At 45.4% G+C, this 22,718-nt stretch overlaps 1 protein-coding gene across 1 annotated transcript in view; it reads right to left on the reverse strand.

Moving 5' to 3' along the window:
- camkvl (CaM kinase-like vesicle-associated, like) overlaps positions 1–22,718 on the reverse strand; it is a 115,354-nt gene that overhangs the window by 54,131 nt on the left and 38,505 nt on the right. The window contains exon 2 of the mRNA XM_042299962.1: positions 229–335. Within this exon, the coding sequence (XP_042155896.1) occupies positions 229–323 (95 nt within the window). The 5' untranslated portion in view covers positions 324–335. The remainder of the gene's footprint in view (positions 1–228; positions 336–22,718) is intronic.

Raw genomic sequence — 22,718 nt, forward strand, 5'->3', positions numbered from 1 at the left:
GATCATATGAAGGTACAGCAGTAATGTCTACTGTCTTTACTGATCATATGAAGGTACAGCAGTAATGTCTATAGTCTTTACTGATCATATGAAGGTACAGCAGTAATGTCTATGGTCTTTACTGATCATATGAAGGTATAGCAGTAATGTCTATGGTCTTTACTGATCATATGAAGGTACAGCAGTAATGGCTATGGTCTTGACTGATCATATATAAATGGCACTTACGCTTTAAGGACCTGTCCCATCTCGTACTTGTCGGTGACATCATAGATGTTGTCTAAGTTCCGCCCATCTCGCACGGCAAGGCACCCAAATGGCATGGCGGCATCCACCTATCAGAGACAAGATTTACACCGAGTCAATCCATTAACCTATCACAGAGTAGTATTACAGCGTCAATTTGACACATCTACCAATAAGAAACCAGCAATACAGTGTCAATCAACACATCTACCAATAACGAACCAGTATTACAGCGTCAATCAACACACCTACCAATAACAAACCAGCATTACTGTCAATCAACACACCTACCAATAACAAACCAGCATTACTGTCAATCAACAAACCTACCAATAAGAAACCAGTATTTCAGTTCCAATCAACTCTTTTAATAAAACAGACAGGTGAGTAAAGTAAACATTTCAGACAAAGTTTCTGACAGAAATGCACTTTATATAACTGACACTCAGCAAGTCAATCATTTCCTTTCTGTAGTGTTTGTTGTGTGCACTATTCATGAGCCAGCGGTAGTGAGTGACCCAAACCCGACCAATCTCTCCATCCAGGACTTTGAACTCTTCAGAATGAAAAGGAACCAGCTGTGACATCATCATCCAAATGACTAGACCCACCCATAAAATTATAATTATATTTCAATCAAGAGTTGCAATTTATTCTAAATCTATGGACCCACCATCTTGGGATAACTTCACTAAGCCACTGGTCTCATAACCTTTCTCCCAGTACAGTCAGTCAGTGACACCCCAGCTAGCACACAACGTTCTGAGAACCATATGTTTCTTAGAGTGTGGTTGTCCGACTGTTATTTTGCACACAACCTTCCCACTACATTCTGGAAAATGGTGCAAGGGACACCCAGCTAGAAACAAAATGTTTCTTCTGTGGTAGGAAGACACTAAATCAAATCAAATCAAATCAATCAAATCCCTGCTCTCCCTCCTCTCCTACTACACCTGATCTTAATGAGTGCTTGTTTCTTTTAAAAATGAGGTCTGTTTGAATAGACTAAAATGAACAGCTTTTGTATGAGTTATAAAAACATGGCATGCTAGTGCTGTCCTGGTGGTGCAGTGGACTAATTCTATGGATAGAGAACAGAAGATCATAGGTTTGAATCTTACTGAAGTTATGCCAAAAAAACACAAAATGTTTTTGCATGATTAATGCCTAGACAGATGAATATCCATCTGTTATTGGAATTGAAAACAGTTCCAGGATCTACAGAAAGTATGTCCACATTCTGTTGTGGGATGTAATTGTCATTTTGGGTCATTGATCAACACAAAATACTGTTAATGTCAAAAGAAAAATTTGAACATAAAAAAACCCCACCACTAATATCTTTATTAGATAAGTATTCAACTCCCTGAGTCAATCCATGTTACAATCACCTTGGCAACGATAACAGCTGTTTCTGTGTTGTGGTTTGTGTGTGTGTTTCAGGATGGCTTCCTGAAATTCCCCTAAGCAACTGATTGGTCCGCCATTGCTAATTGGAGCTGACCCCGCCCTCTCGTCTGAAGAAACAGCTGTCTTCAATTACCAACTCCTTCTGAAGCTTGGAAAGCTAGTGTTCTGTTGCTCAGAAGAGAGAAAGATTGATATGTCCTGTGCTGAGAGAGAGAGAGAGAGAGAGAGAGAGAGAGAGAGAGAGAGAGAGAGAGAGAGAGAGAGAGAGAGAGAGAGAGAGAGAGAGAGAGAGAGAGAGAGAGATATTCTGTCAGACCTGGGCTCTGACCGTTAACCTAGAAAAAACAAATATAATGATATTCCAAAAAAGGTCTGGAAATAAGGATGAGTTCTATTAGAACACACCAAAAACTACACATATCTAGGACTAAATATCAGCAACACAGGTAGCTTTCACATGGCTGTGAATGAGCTGAGAGACAAAGCAAGAAGAGCAGTCTATGTCATTAAAAGGAACATCAAAATCCAAAATCCAATTAAAATCTGGCTCAAAATGTTCCAATCGGTTATAGAACCAATTGCTCTATATGGCAGTGAAGTACGGGGTCCAATCTCTAATAATGAATTTACCAAATGGGACAAACATCCAATAGAAATACTGCATGCAGAGTTTTTCCAGACTGTATTGCAAGTGCAAAGAAAAACTCCAAATAACGCATGTAGAGCAGAATTGGGCCGATACCCCCTTCTCATTCAGATAGAAAAAAGAGACATCACATTTTACAACCATCTAAAAACAAGTGACCCCAAAACATTCCATCACACAGCTCTACAATGTCAAGAGATGAAACAAGAGAAGAGTCCCCTCAGCCAGCTGGTTCTGAGGCTCAGTTCACCAACCCAAACCAACCCCATAGAGCCTCAGGACATCAGTCAACCAGCTGGTTCTGAGGCTCAGTTCACCAACCCAAACCAACCCCATAGAACCTCAGGACAGCACTCAGAAAATCTGGCCCGACCAAATCATCACAAAACAAAAATAAAAATATATCACCTATTGGAAAGACACCACAAAAAATCTAAGTAAACTTCAATGCTATTTGGCTCTAAACAGACAGTACATGGTGGGAGACTATCTCACCACTGTGACTGATAGAAAACTGAGGAAAACATTGACTAGGTACAGACTCAGTGAGCACAGTCTGGCTATAGAGACCGGTCGTCACAGACAAACCTGGCTGCCCAGAGAGGACAGGCTGGCTATAGAGACCGGTCGTCACAGACAAACCTGGCTGCCCAGAGAGGACAGTCTGGCTATAGAGACCGGTCATCACAGACAAACCTGGCTGCCCAGAGAGGACAGGCTGGCTATAGAGACCGGTCGTCACAGACAAACCTGGCTGCCCAGAGAGGACAGGCTGTGCTCACTCTGCTCCAGGGGAGAGGTAGAGACAGAGCTGCATTTCCTATTACACTGTGACAAATACTCAGACCGAAGAGAATATTTCCTTCCCAAAATTATAATTCAATACAAAGAATTTGAAACTATTAAAGATTGAGTAAAAATCAAATATTTATTGGGTGAAAAGCCAAAATATGTGGCAGCCAAATATGTGTCCTCCTGCCACAACCCGAGGGACAGCCAGTGAAAAGTGCAAAGTAATGTCGATAATATTTCCCATCTTGTTTTGTTTTGTCTTTCATACCAGGTCATGTGTCTTCTCAGTCATGTTGACACTGGTCTACTACCAGGTCATGTGTCTTCTCAGTCATGTTGACACTGGTCTACTACCAGGTCATGTGTCTTCTCAGTCATGTTGACACTGGTCTACTACCAGGTCATGTGTCTTCTCAGTCATGTTGACACTGGTCTACTACCAGGTCATGTGTCTTCTCAGTCATGTTGACACTGGTCTACTACCAGGTCATGTGTCTTCTCAGTCATGTTGACACTGGTCTACTACCAGGTCATGTGTCTTCTCAGTCATGTTGACACTGGTCTACTACCAGGTCATGTGTCTTCTCAGTCATGTTGACACTGGTCTACTACCAGGTCATGTGTCTTCTCAGTCATGTTGACACTGGTCCACTACCAGGTCATGTGTCTTCTCAGTCATGTTGACACTGGTCTACTACCAGGTCATGTGTCTTCTCAGTCATGCTGACACTGGTCCACTACCAGGTCATGTGTCTTCTCAGTCATGTTGACACTGGTCTACTACCAGGTCATGTGTCTTCTCAGTCATGTTGACACTGGTCTACTACCAGGTCATGTGTCTTCTCAGTCATGTTGACACTGGTCTACTACCAGGTCATGTGTCTTCTCAGTCATGTTGACACTGGTCTACTACCAGGTCATGTGTCTTCTCAGTCATGTTGACACTGGTCTACTACCAGGTCATGTGTCTTCTCAGTCATGTTGACACTGGTCTACTACCAGGTCATGTGTCTTCTCAGTCATGTTGACACTGGTCTACTACCAGGTCATGTGTCTTCTCAGTCATGTTGACACTGGTCCACTACCAGGTCATGTGTCTTCTCAGTCATGTTGACACTGGTCTACTACCAGGTCATGTGTCTTCTCAGTCATGCTGACACTGGTCCACTACCAGGTCATGTGTCTTCTCAGTCATGTTGACACTGGTCTACTACCAGGTCATGTGTCTTCTCAGTCATGTTGACACTGGTCTACTACCAGGTCATGTGTCTTCTCAGTCATGTTGACACTGGTCTACTACCACTGCTATAATGTATTGTTGTTCTCATTAATATTGTTGTTGTAGTTGTTGTTAATGGTAATCCCATGTCCACTACTACTATTATTATTGCTGTTGGTCCCACCATTTATTTATATATAAATATATGTTTGTATTTTATTTTTATTTTTCGATATGTATACTTTGACAAAGTAAGTAATAATGAACTTGCCAAGTCAATGAAGTCAATTGAATTGAAGTGAGAGAGAGAGAGAGAAAGAGAGAGGGGGAGAGGGAGAGATATACAGAGAGAGAGACACAGACACACACAGAGAGAGAGAGACACACAGAGAGAGAGATACAGAGAGAGAGAGAGAGATTCTGTGTTAGTTGTTGTTCAGAGTTTTGTTAAACATTGTGTAGCTTCTGAGGTGTGTGTGCCAATAGGATGCAGTGGTTTTGATGATTGGAATTTTTTACTTATATTTGTTATTCTGTTTCATTTGTTCGCAGGGGGAAGGGGAAGGCACCAAGGGAGTGCTTAGGCTAGAGGCCTGCGGGCATACATATACCCGTAGTATATTCACTGCCTAGACACACTAGGTAAGACCTGGGTGGACCACCCCCTGTATTTTGGTTAGGGCACCAGGTGGTGCTAAATTAGGTAAGTAGTGGGTAGGCAAGTAGGATAGGAGAGGGTAGGTAGTGGGTAGGCAGGTAAGGTAGGAGAGGGTAAGTAGTGGGTAGGCAGGTAAGGTAGGAGAGGGTAGGTTAGGTAAGTAGTGGGTAGGCAGGTAAGGTAGGAGAGGGTAGGTAAGGTAAGTAGTGGGTAGGCAGGTTAGATAGGAGAGGGTAGTTAGGTAAGTAGTGGGTAGGCAGGTAAGATAGGAGAGGGTAAGTAGTGGGTAGGCAGGTAAGGTAGGAGAGGATAGGTTAGGTAAGTAGTGGGTAGGCAGGTAAGATAGGAGAGGGTAAGTAGTGGGTAGGCAGGTAAGGTAGGAGAGGGTAGGTTAGGTAAGTAGTGGGTAGGCAGGTAAGATAGGAGAGGGTAAGTAGTGGGTAGGCAGGTAAGATAGGAGAGGGTAAGTAGTGGGTAGGCAGGTAAGATAGGAGAGGGTAAGTAGTGGGTAGGCAGGTAAGATAGGAGAGGGTAAGTAGTGGGTAGGCAGGTAAGATAGGAGAGGGTAGGTAAGGTAGGAAAGGGGGCTTTGACATTTACTTTCTTTGCTTTGGTTCCGTCCAGCCCCTTTTCCCCATATTACCTTGTGACGGAATAAATTCCTTGTAAACGGTACCACTCTCTCTGTCTTGTCCTCCTTACTCGCACCTACAGTCCCATACCTCTCTACCTCCACCTACAGTCCCATACCTCTTTACCTCCACCTACAGTCACATACCTCTATACCTCCACCTACAGTCATATACCTCCACCTACAGTCCCATACCTCTCTACCTCCACCTAGTCACATACCTCTTTACCTCCACCTACAGTCCCATACCTCATTACCTCCACCTACAGTCCCATAGCTCTCTACCTCAGTCACATACCTCTCTACCTCCACCTACAGTCACATACCTCTATACCTCCACCTACAGTCCCATACCTCTATACCTCCACCTACAGTCCCATACCTCTATACCTCCACCTACAGTCACATACCTCCACCTACAGTCCCATACCTCTACCTACAGTCACATACCTCTATACCTCCACCTACAGTCCCATACCTCTATACCTCCACCTACAGTCCCATACCTCTATACCTCCACCTACAGTCCCATACCTCAACCTACAGTCACATACCTCTATACCTCCACCTACAGTCCCATACCTCTATACCTCCACCTACAGACCCATACCTCTATACCTCCACCTACAGTCCCATACCTCTATACCTCCACCTACAGTCCCATACCTCTATACCTCCACCTACAGTCCCATACCTCTATACCTCCATACCTCTTTACCTCCACGGGTAGTTCAGTTGTAGCAGGGTGTTGAGTTCCCTCTTCCTGGAGGCTAACAGCTTTTCACACCTGGATTGTGCAACATTTGCCCATTCTTTTCAAAATGATTCATGCTCTGTCAAATTGATGGTTGATCATTGTTCGACAACCCTTTTCAGGTCTTACCATAGATTATCAAGCAGATGTAAGTCGAAACTAACTCCGTTATGCAGGAACATTCACTGTCTTCTTGGTAAGCAATTTCAGTATACAAGAAAGTGGCAAGAAAAAGTATGTGGAATTTTGGAATTACCTGTATTTCTGCATAAATTGGTCATAAAATTAGATCTGATCATCTAAATCACAACAATCGACAAACAGTCTGCTTAAACTAATAACACAAACAATTATACGTTTTCATGTCTTTATTGAACACACCGTGTAAACATTCACAGTGCAGGGTGGGAGAAGTATGTGAACCCTTGGATTTAACTGGTTGACCCTCCTTTGGCAGCAATAACCTCAACCAAACGTTTTCTGTAGTTGTGGACCAGACCTGCACAATGGTCAGGAGGAATTTTGGACCCGTCCTCTTTACAAAACTGTTTCAGTTCAGCAATAGTATTGGAATGTCTGGTGTGAACTGCTCTCTTGAAGTCATCCCACACTATCTCAATCGGGTTGAGGTCAGGACACTGCATCTCAATCGGGTTGAGGTCAGGACACTGCATCTCAATCGGGTTGAGGTCAGGACACTGCATCTCAATCGGGTTGAGGTTAGGACACTGCATCTCAATCGGGTTGAGGTCAGGACACTGCATCTCAATCTGGTTGAGGTCAGGACTCTGACTGGGCCACTCCAGAAGGCATATTTTCTTCTGTTGGAGCCATTCTGTTGATTTACTTCTGCAAAGCAGCCCCAAACCATGATGCTCCCTCCACCATACTTTAGAGTTGGGATGAGGTTTTGATGTTGGTGTGCTGTGCCTTTTTTTCTCCACACATAGTGTTGTGGGTTCCTTCCAAACAACTAATCTGTAGTTTCATCTGTCTACAGAATATTTTGCCAGTAGCACTTTGAAACATCCAGATGCTCTTTTGCAAACTTCAGACGTGCAGCAATGGGGTTTCTTGGACAGCAGTGGCTTCTTCCGTGGTGTCCTCCTACGAACACCATTCTTGTTTAGTGTTTTACGTATCGTAGACTCATCAACATAGGTGTTAACATGTTCCAGAGATTTCTATAAGTCTTTTGCTGACACTCTAGGATTCTTCATAAACTCATTGAGCATTCTGCGCTGTCTGTCTTTTGAGATATTTTGTTTGAGGCATGGTTCACATCAGGCAATGCTTCTTGTGAATAGCAAACTCAAATTTTGTATAGGGCAGGGCAACTCTAACCAACAACTCCAATCTTTTCTCATTGATTGGACTCCAGGTTAGCTGACTCCTGACTCCAATAAGCTTTTGGAGAAGTCATTAGCCTAGAGGGGTTCACATGCCTTTTCCAACCTACACTGTAATTGTATATTCAATACAGACAAGAAAAATACTATTTTGTGTTATGACTTTAAGCAGACCGTGTTGGTCTATTGTTGTGACTTAGATGAAGGTCAGATCAAATTTTATGACCAATTTATGCAGAAATCCAGGTGATTCCAAGGGTTCACATACTTTTTCTTGCCACTGTAGATTTGCCCTTGTGTTTTAGGTCCTGCTGAAAGGTGAATTAACCTCCTAGTGTCTGGTGGAAAGCAATCTGAACCATGTTTCCCTCTAGGATTTTCCCTGTGCTTAGCTCCATTCTGTTTCTTTTTTGTCCTAAAAAACTCACCAGTCCTTACAAACGATTACAAGCATACCCATAACATGATGCAGCCACCACTATGTTTGAAAATATGGAGAATCGTACTAGATAATGTGTTGTATTGGTTTTGCCCCAAACATAACATGTTGTATTGAGGATAAAAAGTGAATTGCTTTGCCACATTTTTTGCAGTATTATAATAACTATATAACTTAGTGCCTTGTTGCAAACAGGACGCATGTTCTCTTCACTCTGTTAATTAGGTTAGTAATGTGGATTAATGGCAATGTTTTTGATCAAGTCTCAGTTTTCTCACAGCCATTAAATTCAATGTCCTTATTTGTGAGGCATTGGAAAAACCTCCCTGGTCTTTGTGGTTGAATCTGTGTTTGAAATTCACTGCTCGACTGAGGAATCTTACAGGATTGTATGTGTGGGTTACAGAGATGAGGTAGTCATTCAAGAATCAGTCCATGCAACTTATTATGTGACTTGTTAAGCAAAACGTTCCTCCTGATCTTATTTAGGCTTGCCATAACAAACTCAAGACATTTTTAGCAGCGAGACCGATTCAAGACCAAGGCCGGAGCAAATCAAGTCTGAGTCTAGACCGGAGCAAATCAAGTCTGAGTTTAGACCGGAGCAAATCAAGTCTGAGTCTAGGCCGGAGCAATTCAAGTCCGAGTCTAGGCCGGAGCAAATCAAGTCCGAGTCTAGACCGGAGCAAATCAAGTCTGAGTCTAGGCCGGAGCAAATCAAGTCTGAGTCTAGGCCGGAGCAAATCAAGTCCGAGTCTAGACCGGAGCAAATCAAGTCTGAGTCTAGGCCGGAGCAAATCAAGTCTGAGTCTAGGCCGGAGCAAATCAAGTCTGAGTCTAGGCCGGAGCAAATCAAGTCTGAGTCTAGGCCGGAGCAAATCAAGTCCGAGTCTAGACCGGAGCAAATCAAGTCCGAGTCTAGGCCGGAGAAAATCAAGTCCGAGTCTAGACCGGAGCAAATCAAGTCCGAGTCTAGACCGGAGCAAATCAAGTCCGAGTCTAGGCCGGAGCAAATCAAGTCCGAGTCTAGGCCGAAGCAAATCAAGTCTGAGTCTAGGCCGGAGCAAATCAAGTCTGAGTCTAGACCGGAGCAAATCAAGTCTGAGTCTAGACCCGAGCAAATCAAGTCTGAGTCTAGACCGGAGCAAATCAAGTCTGAGTCTAGGCCGGAGCAAATCAAGTCCAAGTCTAGGCCGGAGCAAATCAAGTCCGAGTCTAGGCCGGAGCAAATCAAGTCCGAGTCTAGGCCGGAGCAAATCAAGTCCGAGTCTAGGCCGGAGCAAATCAAGTCCGAGTCTAGGCCGGAGCAAATCAAGTCTGAGTCTAGGCCGGAGCAAATCAAGTCTGAGTCTAGGCCGGAGCAAATCAAGTCCGAGTCAAAACCGGAGCAAATCAAGTCTGAGTCAAAACCGGAGCAAATCAAGTCCGAGTCTAGGCCGGAGCAAATCAAGTCTGAGTCTAGGCCGGAGCAAATCAAGTCCGAGTCTAGGCCGGAGCAAATCAAGTCCGAGTCTAGGCCGGAGCAAATCAAGTCTGAGTCTAGGCCGGAGCAAATCAAGTCCGAGTCTAGGCCGGAGCAAATCAAGTCCGAGTCTAGGCCGGAGCAAATCAAGTCTGAGTCTAGGCCGGAGCAAATCAAGTCCGAGTCAAAACCGGAGCAAATCAAGTCCGAGTCTAGGCCGGAGCAAATCAAGTCTGAGTCAAAACCGAGCAAATCAAGTCCGAGTCTAGGCCGGAGCAAATCAAGTCCGAGTCTAGGCCGGAGCAAATCAAGTCTGAGTCTAGGCCGGAGCAAATCAAGTCTGAGTCTAGGCCGGAGCAAATCAAGTCTGAGTCTAGGCCGGAGCAAATCAAGTCTGAGTCTAGGCCGGAGCAAATCAAGTCGGGGTCTAGGCCGGAGCAAATCAAGTCCGAGTCTAGGCCGGAGCAAATCAAGTCCGGGGCCGGAGCAAATCAAGTCGAGTCTAGCCCGGAGCAAATCAAGTCCGAGTCTAGGCCGGAGCAAATCAAGTCCGAGTCTAGGCCAGAGCAAATCAAGTCCGAGTCTAGGCCGGAGCAAATCAAGTCCGAGTCTAGGCCGGAGCAAATCAAGTCCGAGTCTAGGCCGGAGCAAATCAAGTCCGAGTCTAGGCCGGAGCAAATCAAGTCCGAGTCTAGGCCGGAGCAAATCAAGTCCGAGTCTAGGCCGGAGCAAATCAAGTCCGAGTCTAGGCCGGAGCAAATCAAGTCCGAGTCTAGGCCGGAGCAAATCAAGTCTGAGTCAAAACCGGAGCAAATCAAGTCTGAGTCTAGGCTGGAGCAAATCAAGTCCGAGTCTAGGACGGAGCAAATCAAGTCCGAGTCTAGGCCGGCGCAAATCAAGTCTGAGTCTAGACCGGAGCAAATCAAGTCCGAGTCTAGGCCGGAGCAAATCAAGTCTGAGTCTAGGCCAGAGCAAATCAAGTCCGAGTCTAGGCCGGAGAAAATCAAGTCTGATCAAGTCCGAGTCTAGGCCGGAGCAAATCAAGTCCGAGTCTAGGCCGGAGCAAATCAAGTCTGAGTCTAGGCCGGAGCAAATCAAGTCTGAGTCTAGGCCGGAGCAAATCAAGTCTGAGTCTAGGCCAGAGCAAATCAAGTCTGAGTCGAAACCGGAGCAAATCAAGTCCGAGGCTAGACCGGAGCAAATCAAGTCCGAGTCTAGACCGGAGCAAATCAAGTCTGAGTCTAGGCCAGAGCAAATCAAGTCTGAGTCTAGGCCGGAGCAAATCAAGTCTGAGTCTAGGCCGGAGCAAATCAAGTCAGAGTCTAGACCGGAGCAAATCAAGTCCGAGTCTAGACCGGAGCAAATCAAGTCTGAGTCTAGGCTGGAGCAAATCAAGTCTGAGTCTAGGCCGGAGCAAATCAAGTCTGAGTCTAGGCCGGAGCAAATCAAGTCTGAGTCTAGACCGGAGCAAATCAAGTCCGAGTCTAGACCGGAGCAAATCAAGTCAGAGTCAAAACCGGAGCAAATCAAGTCCGAGTCTAGACCGGAGCAAATCAAGTCCGAGTCAAAACCGGAGCAAATCAAGTCTGAGTCTAGACCGGAGCAAATCAAGTCAGAGTCAAAACCGGAGCAAATCAAGTCCGAGTCAAAACCGGAGCAAATCAAGTCCGAGACTAGACCGGAGCAAATCATGTCCGAGTCTAAACCGGAGCAAATCAAGTCTGAGTCTAGACCGGAGCAAATCAAGTCTGAGTCAAAACCGGAGCAAATCAAGTCCGAGTCAAAACCGGAGCAAATCAAGTCTGAGTCTAGACCGGAGCATATCAAGTCAGAGTCAAAACTGGAGCAAATCAAGTCTGAGTCAAAACCGGAGCAAATCAAGTCTGAGTCTAAACCGGAGCAAATCAAGTCAGAGTCAAAACCGGAGCAAATCAAGTCTGAGTCTAGACCGGAGCAAATCAATTCAGAGTCTAGACCGGAGCAAATCAAGTCCGAGTCAAAACCGGAGCAAATCAAGTCTGAGTCTAGACCGGAGCAAATCAAGTCAGAGTCAAAACCGGAGCAAATCAAGTCCGAGTCAAAACCGGAGCAAATCAAGTCCGAGTCTAGGCCGGAGCAAATCAAGTCCGAGTCAAAACCGGAGCAAATCAAGTCTGAGTCTAGACCGGAGCAAATCAAGTCAGAGTCAAAACCGGAGCAAATCAAGTCTGAGTCTAGACCGGAGCAAATCAATTCCGAGTCAAAACCGGAGCAAATCAAGTCCGAGTCTAGACCGGAGCAAATCAAGTCCGAGTCAAAACCGGAGCAAATCAAGTCAGAGTCAAAACCGGAGCAAATCAAGTCCGAGTCAAAACCGGAGCAAATCAAGTCAGAGTCTAGACCGGAGCAAATCAAGTCCGAGTCAAAACCGGAGCAAATCAAGTCCGAGTTTAGACCGTAGTGGAGGTGAGATCGAGTCAAGACCGTGACCGAGGGGGGGCAGACTGAGTCAAGACTGAGACCGAGGGGGTGAGACTGAGTCAAAACACACACGTACACATGGATTTTGTATTGTAGATATGTGGTAGTGGTGGAGTAGGGGCCTGAGGGCACACAGTGTGTTGTGAAATCTGTGAATATATTGTAATATTAAAAAAAATATTTAACTGCCTTAATTTTGCTAGACCCCAGGAAGAGTAGCCTCTGCCTTGGCAGGAACTAATTTTGATCCATAATAAACCCCACGAAGAATATCCGCTGCCTTGGCAGGAACTAATGGGGATCCATAATAAACACCAGGAAGAGCAGCTGCTGCCTTGGCAGGAACTAATGGGGATCCATGATAAACCCCAGGAAGAGTAGCTGCTGCCTTGGCAGGAACTAATGGGGATCCATAATAAACCCCAGGAAGAGTAGCTGCTGCCTTGGCAGGAACTAATGAGGATCCATAATAAATACAAATACAAAGCAGTGAAATGTCTGTCTGTCCCTAATGCAGTGAAACGTCTATTTGTTTGTCCTTACAGCAGTGTTACGTCCCTTTGTTTGACCTTACAGCAGTGAATCATCCGTCTTTAATCAGGAAACTGTCTGTAGGTCCCAGAGCAACTGGCCTCTTTAGCCTTCAGGACAGAGAGAACACTATGATGTCACAGTGATGCCACTTGCTGTATAAACAAAAGTACAACACTTAGATGCTCAGTCCCAAATCACATCCCCCTACACACTAGATCAGAGTTCCTTCATCCTGGTCCTTGGGACACAATGGGGTGCACATTGTTGTTTTTTCCCTAAAACAGCACAGGTCATTTAAATGATCAAGTCATCATCGTGATGATTTTTAAATCAAGTCTTAATGCAAAAGTAAAACTGTCCAACCCTGGATCAAGGTGAAGAAACATTGCACCTTCTCGGTGGTTTCCTCAGGAAACAAGGGTACTGAAATACCTTAGAGGTTGATGATGATGACAATGTGTCTCAATCGGAAGCCTGAGAGAAGGTATCTTAGATATATTATCGGCTAGGGAAGTCGTTAGGCCTTCAAGGTCATTCGAAGCTCCTTAGAGACTCCATCTAGCTGTGGTTTATATAGATCACAACTTTAAACACCTCCTGGACAATCTGAACAGTAATGTGTGACTGTAGCTGTTGGGTTGAATACAGTACGGGTTCTCAAAGTGGCAGCGGAGGAACTGCTGGAGGGGCCAGGAAGGTACTGTAGGGGGAGCAGGATGGGACCAGGATGGTACTGTAGGGGGACCAGGATGGTACTGTAGGGGTACAAGGAAGGTACTGCAGAGGGACCAGGAAGGTACTGCAGAGGGACCAGGATGGTACTGTAGGGGGACCAGGAAGGTACTGCAGAGGGACCAGGATGGTACTGTAGGGGGACCAGGATGGTACTGTAGCGGGACCAGGATGGTACTGTAGGAGGACCAGGGTGGTACTGTAGGGGGACCAGGATGGTACTGTAGGGGGACAAGGATGGTACTGCAGAGGGACCAGGATGGTACTGCAGAGGGACCAGCATGGTACTGTAGGGGGAACAGGATGGTACTGTAGGAGGACCAGGATGGTACTGCAGAGGGACCAGGATGGTACTGCAGAGGGACCAGGATGGTACTGTAGGGGGACCAGGATGGTACTGCAGGGGGACCAGGATGGGACCAGGATGGTACTGGAGGGGACCAGGATGGGACAAGGATGGTACTGAGGGGGACAAGGGTGGTACTGTAAGGGGACCAGGATGGGACCAGGAAGGTACTGTAGGGGGTTTATATGGGACCAGGATGGTACTGTGGGGGGACCAGGATGGAACTGTGGGGGACCAGGATGGTACTGTAGGGGGCCAGGATGGTACTGTTGGAGGACCAGGATGGTACTGTAGAGGGACCAGGATGGTACTGTAGGGGGAACAGGAAGCTACTGTAGGGGACCAGGGTGGTACTGTAGGGGGACCAGGATGGTACTGCAGAGGGACCAGGATGGTACTGTAGGGGGAACAGGATGGTACTGTAGGGGGCCCAGGATGGGACCAGGATGGTACTGTATGGGGACCAGGATGGTACTGTAGGGGGACCAGGATGGTACTGTAGGGGGACCAGGATGGTACTGTAGGGGGACCAGGATGGTACTGTAGGGGGACCAGGATGGGACCAGGATGGTACTGCAAAGGGACCGTTTCCTGTACTGAGTTTCACCAACCGAGACTGTATCCTGTACTGAGTATCTCCAACCCAGACTGTTTCCTGTACTGAGTATCTCCAACCCAGACTGTTTCCTGTACTGAGTATCTCCAACCCAGACTGTTTCCTGTACTGAGTATCTCCAACCCAGACTGTATCCTGTACTGAGTATCACCAACCCAGACTGTTTCCTGTACTGAGTATCTCCAACCCAGACTGTTTCCCGAGTATCTCCAACCCAGACGGTTTCCTGTACTGAGTTTCTCCAACCCAGACTGTATCCTGTACTGAGTATCTCCAACCCAGACTGTTTCCTGAGTATCACCAACCCAGACTGTATCCTGAGTATCACCAACCCAGACTGTATCCTGAGTATCACCAACCCAGACGGTTTCCTGAGTATCACCAACACAGACTGTATGCTGAGTATCACCAACCCAGACGGTTTCCTGTACTGAGTTTCTCCAACCCAGACTGTATCCTGTACTGAGTATCTCTAACCCAGACTGTTTCCTGAGTATCACCAACCCAAACTGTTTCCTGAGTATCACCAACCCAGACTGTATCCCGAGTATCACCAACCCAGATGGTTTCCTGTACTGAGTTTCTCCAACCCAGACTGTATCCTGTACTGAGTATGTCTAACCCAGACTGTTTCGTGAGTATCACCAACCCAGACTGTTTCCTGAGTATCACCAACCCAGACGGTTTCCTGAGTATCACCAACCCAGACTGTTTCCTGAGTATCACCAACCCAGACTGTTTCCTGTACTGAGTATCACCAACCCAGACTGTGTCCTGTACTGTGGATCACCAACTCAGACTGTTTCCTGAGTATCACCAACCCAGACTGTTTCCTGTCCTGAGTATCACCAACCCAGACTGTTTCCTGAGTATCACCAACCCAGACTGTTTCCTGTTTCCTGAGTATCACCAACTCAGACTGTTTCCTGAGTATCACCAACCCAGACAGTTTCCTGTACTGAGTATCTCTAACCCAGACTGTTTCCTGAGTTTCTTCAACCCAGACTGTTTCCTGAGTATCACCAACCCAGACTGTTTCCTGAGTATCTTCAACCCAGACTGTTTCCTGAGTATCACCAACCCGGACTGTTTCCTGTACTGAGTATCACCAACCCAGACTGTTTCCTGTACTGAGTATCACCAACCCAGACTGTTTCCTGTTCTGAGTATCACCAACCCAGACTGTTTCCTGTACTGAGTATATCTAACCCAGACTGTTTCCTGAGTTTCTTCAACCCAGACAGTTTCCTGAGTATCACCAACCCAGACTGTTTCCTGTACTGAGTATCTCCAACCCAGACTGTTTCCTGTACTGAGCATCTCCAACCCAGACTGTTTCCTGTACTGAGCATCTCCAACCCAGACTGTTTCCTGTACTGAGTATCTCCAACCCAGACTGTATCCTGTACTGAGTATCTCCAACCCAGACTGTTTCCTGTACTGAGTATCTCCAACCCAGACTGTTTCCTGTACTGAGTATCTCCAACCCAGACTGTTTCCCGAGTATCTCCAACCCAGACGGTTTCCTGTACTGAGTTTCTCCAACCCAGACTGTATCCTGTACTGAGTATCTCCAACCCAGACTGTTTCCTGAGTATCACCAACCCAGACTGTATCCTGAGTATCACCAACCCAGATGGTTTCCTGTACTGAGTTTCTCCAACCCAGACTGTATCCTGTACTGAGTATGTCTAACCCAGACTGTTTCGTGAGTATCACCAACCCAGACTGTTTCCTGAGTATCACCAACCCAGACGGTTTCCTGAGTATCACCAACCCAGACCCAGTTTCCTGAGTATCACCAACCCAGACTGTTTCCTGTACTGAGTATCACCAACCCAGACTGTGTCCTGTACTGTGGATCACCAACTCAGTCTGTTTCCTGAGTATCACCAACCCAGACTGTTTCCTGTCCTGAGTATCACCAACCCAGACTGTTTCCTGAGTATCACCAACCCAGACTGTTTCCTGTTTCCTGAGTATCACCAACTCAGACTGTTTCCTGAGTATCACCAACCCAGACAGTTTCCTGTACTGAGTATCTCTAACCCAGACTGTTTCCTGAGTTTCTTCAACCCAGACTGTTTCCTGAGTATCACCAACCCAGACTGTTTCCTGAGTATCTTCAACCCAGACTGTTTCCTGAGTATCACCAACCCGGACTGTTTCCTGTACTGAGTATCACCAACCCAGACTGTTTCCTGTTCTGAGTATCACCAACCCAGACTGTTTCCTGTACTGAGTATATCTAACCCAGACTGTTTCCTGAGTTTCTTCAACCCAGACAGTTTCCTGAGTATCACCAACCCAGACTGTTTCCTGTACTGAGTATCACCAACCCAGACTGTTTCCTGTACTGAGTATCTCCAACCCAGACTGTTTCCTGTACTGAGTATCTCCAACCCAGACTGTTTCCTGTACTGAGTATCACCAACCCAGACTGTTTCCTGTACTGAGTATCACCAACCCAGACTGTTTCCTGTACTGAGTATCACCAACCCAGACTGTTTCCTGTACTGAGTATCACCAACCCAGACTGTTTCCTGTACTGAGTATCACCAACCCATACTGTTTCCTGTACTGAGTATCACCAACCCAGACTGTTTCCTGTACTGAGTATCTCCAACCCAGACTGTTTCCTGTACTGAGTATCTCCAACCCAGACTGTTTCCTGAGTATCACCAACTCAGACTGTTTCCTGTACTGAGTATCACCAACCCAGACTGTTTCCTGAGTATCACCAACCCAGACTGTTTCCTGAGTATCACCAACCCAGACTGTTTCATGTACTGAGTATCACCAACCCAGACTCTTTCCTGAGTATCACCAACCCAGACTGTTTCCTGAGTATCACCAACCCAGACTGTTTCATGTACTGAGTATCACCAACCCAGACTGTTTCCTGAGTATCACCAACTCAGACTGTTTCCTGTACTGAGTATCTCCAACCCAGACTGTTTCCTGTAATGAGTATCACCAACCCAGACTGTTTCCTGTACTGAGTATCACCAACCCAGACTGTTTCCTGAGTATCACCAACCCAGACTGTTTCCTGAGTATCACCAACCCAGACTGTTTCTGTCTTGAGTATCACCAACCCTGACTGTTTCCTGAGTATCACCAACCCAGACTGTTTCCTGAGTATCTTCAACCCAGACTGTTTCCTGAGTATCACCAACCCGGACTGTTTCCTGTACTGAGTATCACCAACCCAGACTGTTTCCTGTTCTGAGTATCACCAACCCAGACTGTTTCCTGTACTGAGTATATCTAACCCAGACTGTTTCCTGAGTTTCTTCAACCCAGACAGTTTCCTGAGTATCACCAACCCAGACTGTTTCCTGTACTGAGTATCACCAACCCAGACTGTTTCCTGTACTGAGTATCTCCAACCCAGACTGTTTCCTGTACTGAGTATCTCCAACCCAGACTGTTTCCTGTACTGAGTATCACCAACCCAGACTGTTTCCTGTACTGAGTATCACCAACCCAGACTGTTTCCTGTACTGAGTATCACCAACCCAGACTGTTTCCTGTACTGAGTATCACCAACCCAGACTGTTTCCTGTACTGAGTATCACCAACCCATACTGTTTCCTGTACTGAGTATCACCAACCCAGACTGTTTCCTGTACTGAGTATCTCCAACCCAGACTGTTTCCTGTACTGAGTATCTCCAACCCAGACTGTTTCCTGAGTATCACCAACTCAGACTGTTTCCTGTACTGAGTATCACCAACCCAGACTGTTTCCTGAGTATCACCAACCCAGACTGTTTCCTGAGTATCACCAACCCAGACTGTTTCATGTACTGAGTATCACCAACCCAGACTGTTTCCTGAGTATCACCAACCCAGACTGTTTCCTGAGTATCACCAACCCAGACTGTTTCATGTACTGAGTATCACCAACCCAGACTGTTTCCTGAGTATCACCAACTCAGACTGTTTCCTGTACTGAGTATCTCCAACCCAGACTGTTTCCTGTAATGAGTATCACCAACCCAGACTGTTTCCTGTACTGAGTATCACCAACCCAGACTGTTTCCTGAGTATCACCAACCCAGACTGTTTCCTGAGTATCACCAACCCAGACTGTTTCTGTCTTGAGTATCACCAACCCTGACTGTTTCCTGAGTATCACCGACCCAGACTGTTTCCTGTACTGAGTATCTCTAACCCAGACTGTTTCCTGTACTGAGTATCTCTAACCCAGACTGTTTCCTGAGTATCACCAACCCAGACTGTTTCCTGAGTATCTCTAACCCAGACTGTTTGCTGTACTGAGTATATCTAACCCAGACTGTTTCCTGAGTTTCTTCAACCCAGACTGTTTACTGAGTATCACCAACCCAGACAGTTTCCTGAGTATCTTCAACCCAGACTGTTTCCTGAGTATCTTCAACCCAGACTGTTTACTGAGTATCACCAACCCAGACTGTTTCCTGAGTATGACCAACCCAGACTGTTTCATGAGTATCACCAACCCAGCCAGTTTCCTGTACTGAGTATCTCTAACCCAGACTGTTTCCTGTACTGAGTATCTCTAACTCAGACTGTTTCCTGTACTGAGCATCTCCAACCCAGACTGTTTCCTGTACTGAGCATCCAGACTGTTTCCTGAGTATCTTCAACCCAGACTGTTTCCTGAGACATCGTGCATTAAATGTCCATTGCATGCTGAGATATACCAGAGACTGTCGATATGGCAAACCACACAACTCAAATGTTGGTTGACCAATATGAGCGAAATCGCAATCCGCTTCTTTTTTTCTTGTTCAAGCCCTCAAGAACTGTTGTGAACTGGCAGTTGATTGGCTGTCCAGTATCCAGACGTCCTGTCCCCAGAGCTTCCTGTACAGGAACAGCTCATTTCACTCGCTCCGTCATAGCCTCGACCACGGTATGTTCACCCATATCCCCTTATACTTTCAATCAATTAAATGTTTTTATTTTTCCAAGACCTGAGGCACTTTTTTTTATGAAGCCCAAGAAACACTTAGCTTTTCATGGAAATGACCGATAAACATGAAGAAGGTTTATGAATTACCATTTGGAGGGTTACTGTGAAAATGTTTATTTTTTATATACGACTCCCCGTAAACCACAATCGTACACACACACACACACACACACACACACGCACGCACGCACGCACACACGCACACGCACGCATGCACGCACACACACACAGAGAGAGGGTAGTTGTCAGTAATATATAGAGTGGGTGGTCAACTAGGTTAGGGGCGCAGCATCAGAGGAACATTTAATCCCACCGCTGCCCTAATCTCCAATCTCTAATCTCTAATCCGGAGTGCTGCTGCTGGGAGGGTGTGTGTGTGTGTGTGTGTGGTCATATGATGTGTGTGTGGAGTTGGGGGGGATGGGATTGACGGGAGTGTGTGTGTGTGAGGGGGGAGGGGACAATGGCCGACAGAAGCCTAGATTATTTCGGACTATTACGTAAACCGATGGTTCTATAACGTTGTGTAAGGGTTGTGACTTGGACATGGTTCCATAACGTTGTTTTAGGGTTGTGGCCATGGTGTGGACATCAACGAGAATATAATTACACTGAATGATGAGATTGGGGCAGTGGTGTCTGTGTGTGTTTTTGTGTGTATGTGTGTGTATACAAATCAAATATTTATATAGCCCTTCTTCTATCAGCTGATATCTCAAAGTGCTGTACAGAAACCCAGCCTAAAACCCCAAACAGCAAGCAATGCAGGTGTAGAAGAATACATATGTGTGTGTCTTTGAAGCTAGTAGATGTTCCCTGCACATAGACTAAACATTCTACCAACTACCAAGCAGTTACTGAGTGAGTTTTATTACGTTTGCAATTGCAACAAATAATCTGCTCAGACCCCAACCAAGGAACATCAAAAGTTGTGCTATAAATTCACAGACAACACAAAGATTCCTTGATGTCCTTCCAGATTCCCTCTGTCTACCCAAGGACGCCAGAGGACAAAAATCAGTTAACCACCTAACTGAGGAACTCAATTTAACCTTGCGCAATACCCTAGATGCGGTTGCACCCCTAAAAACTAAAAACATTTCTCATAAGAAACTAGCTCCCTGGTACACAGAAATACCCGAGCTCTGAAGCAAGCTTCCAGAAAATTGGAACGGAAATGGCGCCACACCAAACTGGAAGTCTTCCGACTAGCTTGGAAAGACAGTACCGTGCAGTACCGAAGAGCCCTTACTGCTGCTCGATCATCCTATTTTTCTAACTTAAAACCTCTTAAGCCTCCCCCTACTTTTTCGAAAATTCTGTTAAAAATCGCGCAACATTTTGGCGTCCTGCTACTCATGCCAGGAATATAGTATATGCATATGATTAGTATGTGTGGATAGAAAACACTCAGATGTTTCTAAAACTGTTTAAATCACGGCTGTGACTATAACAGAACGTCTGTTTCATCGAAAAGCGCAGGAAAATCTGATCACTGGAGATGGAAAAAAATATCCATGCGCCACTTCAACCCATTGTTAAAGGTGAACCGTATTAAATGAGGCCGAGGTTGCAGTACCTACAGCTTCCACAGGATGTATAGAGTCTTCTCATTTGATTCTGATTTGATTCTTGGTAGATCCGACCAAAGGGAACCGATTCCCTCCGACCACCAACTTGATGCATCGTCTCTGTGTTTTTCCGGACATTTTTTCCACACGACCAGCTATCGAATTTACATCGCCTCCTGATGATTTTTATAGCTTATTAACGTGTAGTAATACCTAAAGTTGCATTAGAAAGGTATTTCGAAGTGTTTTGTGAAAGTTTATCGTCGACTTTTTAACTTTTAAAAAATGACGTTACGTTATGAAACGCTATTTTTTTCCGTTTATCACACAGTCTTCATAGATCGATATCTAGGCTATATATGGACCGATTTAATCCAAAAAAAGACCCAGTATTGATTATGGGACATCAAGGAGTGCCAAGAAAGAAGATGGTCAAAGGTAATGAATGTTTTATATTTTATTGTGCGGTTTGTGTAGCGCCGACTATGCTAATTATTTTGTTTACATCCCCTACGGGTCTTTTGGGGTGTTACATGCTATCAGATAATAGCTTCTCATGCTTTCGCCGAAAAGCTTTTTAAAAATCTGACTCGGTGCCTGGATTCACAACGAGTGTAGCTTTATTTCAATACCAAGCATGTGTATTTTAATGAACGTTTGCGTTTTAACTAATACTATTAGCGTTTAGCGTAGCGCATTTGCATTTCCAGAGCTCTAGTTGGGACGTCTGCGTCTCAAGTAGGATCAAGAGGTTTTAATTGAGGAAAATAAGAACCATCCGAAATTCCTTTTTGATACTGTCGCAAAGCTAACTAAAAAGCAGCATTCCCCAAGAGAGGATGACTTTCACTTTAGCAGTGATAATTTCATGAACTTCTTTGAGGAAAAGATTATGATTATTAGAAAGCAAAGTACGGACTCCTCTTTAAATCTGCGTATTCCTTCAAAGCTCAGTTGTCCTGAGTCTGCACAACTCTGCCAGGACCTAGGATCAAAAGAGATGCTCAAGTGTTTTAGTACTATATCTCTTGACACAATGATGAAAATAATCATGGCCTCTAAACCTTCAAGCTGCATACTGGACCCTATTCCAACTAAACTACTGAAAGAGCTGCTTCCTGTGCTTGGCCCTCCTATGTTGAACATAATAAACGTCTCTCTATCCACCGGATGTGTACCAAACTCACTAAAAGTGGCAGTAATAAAGCCTCTCTTGAAAAAGCCAAACCTTGACCCAGAAAATATAAAAAACTATCGGCCTATATCGAATCTTCCATTCCTCTCAAAAATTTTAGAAAAGGCTGTTGCGCAGCAACTCACTGCCTTCCTGAAGACAAACAATGTATACGAAATGCTTCAGTCTGGTTTTAGACCCCATCATAGCACTGAGACGGCACTTGTGAAGGTGGTAAATGACATTTTAATGGCATCGGACCGAGGCTCTGCATCTGTCCTCGTGCTCCTAGACCTTAGTGCTGCTTTTGACACCATCGATCGCCACATTCTTTTGGAGAGATTGGAAACCCAAATTGGTCTACATGGACAAGTTCTGGCCTGGTTTAGATCTTATCTGTCGGAAAGATATCAGTTTGTCTCTGTGAATGGTTTGTCCTCTGACAAATCAACTGTAAATTTCGGTGTTCCTCAAGGTTCCGTTTTAGGACCACTATTGTTTTCACTATATATTTTACCTCTTGGGGATGTTATTCGAAAACATCATGTTAACTTTCACTGCTATGCGGATGACACACCGCTGTACATTTCAATGAAACATGGTGAAGCCCCAAAATTGCCCTTGCTAGAAGCATGTGTTTCAGACATAAGGAAGTGGATGGCTGCAAACTTTCTACTTTTAAACTCGGACAAAACAGAGATGCTTGTTCTAGGTCCC

This window comes from Oncorhynchus tshawytscha, linkage group LG16 (genome assembly GCF_018296145.1).
Source record: "Oncorhynchus tshawytscha isolate Ot180627B linkage group LG16, Otsh_v2.0, whole genome shotgun sequence".
Lineage (NCBI taxonomy): Eukaryota > Metazoa > Chordata > Actinopteri > Salmoniformes > Salmonidae > Oncorhynchus > Oncorhynchus tshawytscha.